Here is a 6,000-nt window from a genome sequence, read left to right as displayed (position 1 = left end):
CCTCCGGGGGCAGGCGGGAATCGAACTCATGCAGAAGTGGCTTAAGCTTCTCAGTGCAGTGCTTTAACCCGCTGCGCCACCAGGGAGGGCCTTTCTTCACTTTTTACATGCTAAAATATTTCAAACCTCCTTCCACCCCCTAATCTTTGGCAATAACCATACATTACCTTTGTGATTTAGCCTGTTTTTTTTGTTTTGTTTTGTTTTTTAGTTTTTTTAAATGAACCTGAACCTTTAGATTACACTCAGGAATGACTCGGCTTTTGGGGGAGCTTTTAAATACATCCAATTTCACTACTACAAAACTTTTGTGAAGGTTTTAGTTCTTAGTAGAAACTAAATAAGGCAGTTAATTTAGCTATATACCCAGTAAATTAAAAAGGCTGAATTGTATAATCTACACCATTTACTTTATGTTCTACATGGTTGAGAGACCAATCTAAACAAAACACCCACTTCTTTTGAAGATTTTCATATAAGTCTTTTTTGCCATAAATAGCTTAGTTCAGAAGTTTTAAATTTCCTTCCCCATTCATTCACTACACTCCATCTTCCTCTTTTTACGCTCTTGTAAATTCTCAAGCTTTTCTCGCCTCAGCTACTCTTCCTTAAGTATGTTCTCTTATTGCTCCTCACCTATCAATGTTTCGCTTATAATAACCATTTGATGAATGAACACTGGCTGAATACTTACCAAGTTTTCTTTTTTGGAATGACCACCTCTTCAATGCCTTAAATGGGGGAAAAAAAAAAAGTGAATCAGTTTCTGATGATTCTATTAAAAGTACAATGTGTTGACATAAAAAATAGATTATTTAAATTAATTTTAAAATACCTGGTACATCAGTTCCTTCAACCTTTGGGACAGCTACCCCTCCAGAATAAAATCTGCAACATTAACAAAAATTTAAAAACATCTTACAGCTAATATTCATTAGTGAACTTCCTGTTACCTCCCACTATGTGCATTTTGAGCCCAAATTTAGAAATTACCATAAATCAAACTGACTAGACCACTCATGTCAATATACTGAGAAGACATGGCCTCACTAGCATGTTCAATACCATTACAAAATGGTTACAATGATGACAGGAACAAAGTATAGTCCACTTTTTTTTTTTAAGATTTATTTATTTATTCATATGGAACTGGGGTACAGGCCAGAGATGCGGAGGGTGAGAGGATTCACCAGAGACAGAGTGGGGAGCAGAACAGGCAGATAGACGAAGTACACTGCTGAGGGGAGCAGCGGGCGGGTCAGGCGGGAATCGAACTCATGCGGAAGTGGCTTTAGCTTCTTAGTGATGTGCTTTAACCCGCTGCGCCACCAGGGAGGGCCAGTCCACTTTTTTTTTTAATCAGGCTACCTCCTTACATAAAATCAGGGGAAATCTTCAATAACACTTGGAAAATCTAAGCAGCTTATTTGAAACATAAAAGCGCTTAACTTTACAAATATAAAACACTTTGAGATTAAGAGAAAAAATTTAATGAGCACCTGATTTTATATGGATAACATCCTATTGCTAATAAGACTATCCCACTTAGAATAACCTTGAGAATTACTAAGTTAAGATCACCATGGTGATTTATATCATATCCTTCATCAACTAGAAATATAGCAAATGTATAGTACAAATTTAAGCTTGGAATCGTTTAAATTTATCTACAATATAAAATCATTGGCATATGACTGTTTTAAAAAGTTCTGATAAAACTAAAAAATACAGTAAACATACCACACAAATAATGTGTCTAGTACCTTGTAATGTATTTCCTTCTTAAACAGTCTCGGTACCATCAGAAAATTGTCAAAATGTGATCCAAACAGAAAAACATTCTCTCTACTTGTATCTGGTCTCAGGAATCATTTTAAAACATCTATTTATCTGGTGCATTCAAAAAAGGGACGAACTCTTTGAAGTCACTTTATGTGAGTCTCATGACATTAGAATACAGTTGTCTTGTGGGTGAATGCTAAAGTCTATCACTGTTAAGACAAGGTCAACACTGGGTACTACTGAGAAAAGGACTGGGATTGTCAGTATTTATGCTCTGCAGTATCAGGGGAGGATTTCCTTTTCTGAGTAGTATTGAGAGAAGATAGCACATAAAAAGGTATAAACAAAACATAGCACATTTTTCACAATGGTTTGATAGTTATTTCAAAGAAGAGGAAATCTATCATCCAACTAAAAAAATGGTTACATACAAAATTAGATTTTTCTTCATTTATGACTACAAATTACTGCCTTTATGTTTTTGCAACTCTGCCATTTGTACTGACTAAGAATTTTACACGTTCCACGCTGTAAAAACCACAGCAATCCATAGGGCTTTTTCTGATCTTTACCACTTTGCTGTGTGATTTCTTTGGGGTATGGGGTGAGAGGATTCACCAGAGACAGGGTGGGGAGCAGAACAGACAGATCTACTGAAATATACTGGTGAGGGGAGCAGCAGGCGAGACGAGGGGTCTGCCATGCCACGTGGGTCACCTACCTGGTCAGGGATCCAACTCATGCCGCAGTGGCTGGTGGTGACAGCTTGATAGCACTGAGACTAACCCCTGCCTCACCAGGGAGGCCCTGGGAAAAATTTATGAATTCTCCCCATTCTTCCCAGCCGGTTAAATAAGAGTAAGAACAAATGACTCTCGTTCTCCAATTGTGCTTTCAACTACACTCCTAATTGCTATGTAGGCCAGACAACCAATAAAACTCCTCATAAAGATGGGTTCTGAATCCCGTTTCAAAGACGGGCTCCGAGCCCCGGGTCCCTAGAGCATGCGGTCAAAACAGCGCGCATGCGTATTCCACGCCACCCAGCCGGGCTCCATTCCTCGGGAAGAGGATACGACCGATTAAATTGACCTCCGAGTCCTCTTAGTAGATCCCCAAGCATTCTCCTACCTGTAACAAGGGGACCACCTACACAAACCTGCCCGCCGACCTGTCCGAGGCAGGCAAAGTCTGCAGCGGACCCTCAGCCAGCGCACAGACCCCACCGCCGCCATCTCTGGCTCCTTCGCACAGCACGTCGGGCGAGCACGCCGGTGACCCGGGGGGTCACGGGGGCGGGGAGAACGGAAAAGGGGGCGGGGAGAGCTCGGCTATTGGCTGCGGCGGAATAAAACAAAAGCAATCCCAAAAGAGGTGACTAATGCCTGCTGAGAACGACTCTACTACGAAAACTCAAGGTCCAGCACGCCGAATTTGCCAGAAGAACTCTTATGAAACAATTTCTATCAGTGCTTTGAAAATATACTATTGTCGTCCGAACGAAAGGGCGAGTTCGAGTCGTGAGACTCTCGCCCGTCCCCCCTAGAGCGAAAGTGAGCTCGTCCGCGTAAATCGCCTTCCGGAAGCGGCCCTCGCGCGCAGGCGCACTGTGTGTCACATGGTGGCGGCTGTCCGCGGTCTGAGTTAAGCGTTCACCTGTGGCCGTCAGAATTTTTCTCTGGCTGTCAGAAGTCAAAACGGACCTTCAAGATGTTGGGCTCAAAGAACATGCCCTGGAGGCGGCTGCAAGGCATTTCCTTCGGGATGTACTCGGCCGAAGAGCTCAGGTGAGGAGTCGGTGGGAAGCAACGTGAGCGTGGCTTGAGTCCGCGCCGTGAACTACTGGTCCCGAAAGGCCTTACGCCCGGTTTGTCTTCCCGGTCCATGATTGTGGAGCGTGTGGCCTGCTGGGACTCGTAGTTCCGGGAACGTCGAGGGCTGGCGTGCGCTGCCCGGGACCGGCGGGGTACGGTCGGAGGAGGGTGCGCTCGGAAGGATGGGGCTCCCGGACTGCCGCGTTATCGCCCGCCCGCCTCCTCGTAAATTAACCGGTTTGTGGAGATACTATGATGTCTCTCCACATGATGTTGAAGAGCACTGTCTCCTCTTGTCCTGAAAATGGTTATCCTTCCAGACTCGATTCAGAGGATAGCTTTTCTCTTGCTAGCACCCCCGATATTTTCCCCCTGATTATTAAATCAGTCATTTTGATCACCGTAGCTTTTGACCATCTTGACTACACCGTCAAAACTTCATTCTCTTCCATGACGTTACACTTTTGGGGTTCTGTTTCTATGACAAGTACTCTCTCGTAATCATTTTATCAGACGACAAATATTTATTAATCATATAGTTTTTGTGAGGCACTAGGCGAGGCATTAGTGACCCGTTGGTGAACAAGATCCGTTAGATTCGTCACCCATCTAATTCATGGCAGGCTTCTTAATTGATTGCTCTTTTCCTTAAATCTTGTTGTTCTTCGAGGTTCTGTTAATTATACTACTTTTATGTATCATTCATTCACGTAATTTTATGATTTGGGGAGTACAACTTCATGTCTCCCTATGTGCACATGCTTCACTTATCTTTTGCCATTGCCTTTATCCTATCCCCTGTCTTCCCCCATCTCCTCCTTTCTTACCCACCCACCCTATTGCATCAGTATAATTCTGAGAGTCTAAAATTTTTTTTTACTCTTTGTCAGTTTGTTTGGTTCTGTAATTTCCAGGAGTGAATGAAACCATCTAGCTGTCTGTCTTTATGTGGCTTAGTTCACTTAGCATAACCACTACAAGATCCATCATTCTGTCCCAGAAGGCACTGTTTTGTTGTTCTTAATAATGAGTATAGGGGCCCTCCCTGGAAGCACAGTGGGTTAAACCACAGCACTAAAAAGCTAGACACAACTACTGTGACACTAGTTCAATCTCAGGCCAGGGAGCTAACCCACATGGCACAGCAGACCTCTCCTTGTCTAGCCTGCTACTTCCCTTGGCAATGTGTTTCAGTCACTACCTGTTCTGTTCCCCACTCTTGTGAATTCTTTCACCACTCACCCCACCCTTCCCCACCTCTGGCCTGTACCCCAGTCCCTGTAAGCATAATTAAATCTTTTTTTTTTTTTTAAATGAGTATACAGGACCCTCCCTGGTAGCACAACAGGTTAGGATGCAGCACTGCAAGCTAGCTGCAGCTTCATCAATACGAGTTTGATCCCCAGCCCAGGAGCTGACCCACATGGCACCACACACCTTTCCTGACCCACCTACTGCTCCTGTCAGCCATGTACTTCATTGGTCTGCCTGTTCTGCTCCCCACTCTGTCTCTGGTGAATCCTCTCACTGCCCCTGCACCTCTGGCTTGTACCCCAGTTCTGTATGCAAAAATAAATCTTTTTTAAAAATGGATATACAGTCCACAATTTAAGTATATATTCCATTATTTCTTTATCCAGTTGTCTATTATTGGGCATGTTGTATATATGGCTTTTGTGAGTAATACTTCTATGAATGTAGGAATACATAAATCTTTTTTTATTGGTGTTTTCAGATTCTTTGAATATATACCTAGCGTTGATATTGCTGGATCATGTGGCATTCCCATTTTTACTTTTTTAGGGACTGTCCGTACCATTTTCTATTGAGACTATACCAGTAGGTCCTCAGGTGATTTGTGCAGGTGTGTGGAATCAGTGCCCCGTGTTTCTAAGTAGGATCATACTTTCAGCTTTCTAATGTTCTGGAAAACCCATTTCCCTGAACTTTCTCTTAGTTGAGAACAGATTTAAAGCTCTGATCCTTCTCACCCCAAAGCCATGTTCTTTCTGTGAGCTGCAATATAATGCCATATAATGAAATATTTTTGACACAGTTAAGAATCATGTTTCCAAGGAACTTTTATGACAAATACACTCAGTGATGCTAGATAAAAATGAGCAAATAAGGAATACAAAGTGATCCCAGTTACATTTTTTTACGCTAAATGAAAAACAAATGAGAAATACAAAATGATCCCAGTTACCATTTTTGAAAATTTACCTGTAGGAAAAGGTCTGTGAATGTTGTATATTGGTTTTCCTTAGGTTTTGGGGTTTGAATGGGTTCTTTGTATTTATTTTTATTTTCTAAATCAAAACAAAGTTTCAAAAGCAAACATGACATGAATATAATTTTAGTGAGAGGAAAGTTTATGTCCAAGCATAAACTCCAATGGTAAAGC

At 42.2% G+C, this 6,000-nt stretch overlaps 2 protein-coding genes across 3 annotated transcripts in view; one reads left to right on the top strand and one right to left on the bottom strand.

Moving 5' to 3' along the window:
* The window catches only part of PTCD3 (pentatricopeptide repeat domain 3), a 30,483-nt gene extending 27,442 nt beyond the window's left edge, over positions 1–3,041 (bottom strand). The window contains exons 1-3 of the mRNA XM_004691600.2: positions 2,914–3,041; positions 836–888; positions 695–731 (exon numbers count right to left, since the gene is read on the bottom strand). Of these exons, the coding sequence (XP_004691657.1) occupies positions 695–731; positions 836–888; positions 2,914–3,017 (194 nt within the window). The 5' untranslated portion in view covers positions 3,018–3,041. The remainder of the gene's footprint in view (positions 1–694; positions 732–835; positions 889–2,913) is intronic.
* A 377-nt stretch (positions 3,042–3,418) lies between these two features.
* Positions 3,419–6,000, top strand: part of POLR1A (polymerase (RNA) I polypeptide A, 194kDa) — a 52,237-nt gene continuing 49,655 nt past the window's right edge. For both annotated transcript variants that reach the window (XM_012731578.1, XM_012731577.1), the window contains exon 1: positions 3,419–3,569. In XM_012731578.1, the coding sequence (XP_012587032.1) occupies positions 3,493–3,569 (77 nt within the window). In that variant the 5' untranslated portion in view covers positions 3,419–3,492. The remainder of the gene's footprint in view (positions 3,570–6,000) is intronic.

Source organism: Condylura cristata, unplaced genomic scaffold (assembly GCF_000260355.1).
Source record: "Condylura cristata isolate star-nosed mole 26May11 unplaced genomic scaffold, ConCri1.0 scaffold00031, whole genome shotgun sequence".
NCBI lineage: Eukaryota > Metazoa > Chordata > Mammalia > Eulipotyphla > Talpidae > Condylura > Condylura cristata.
The sequence above is the reverse complement of the archived record's forward strand: the minus strand, read 5'-3'. Positions and strand labels throughout refer to the sequence as shown.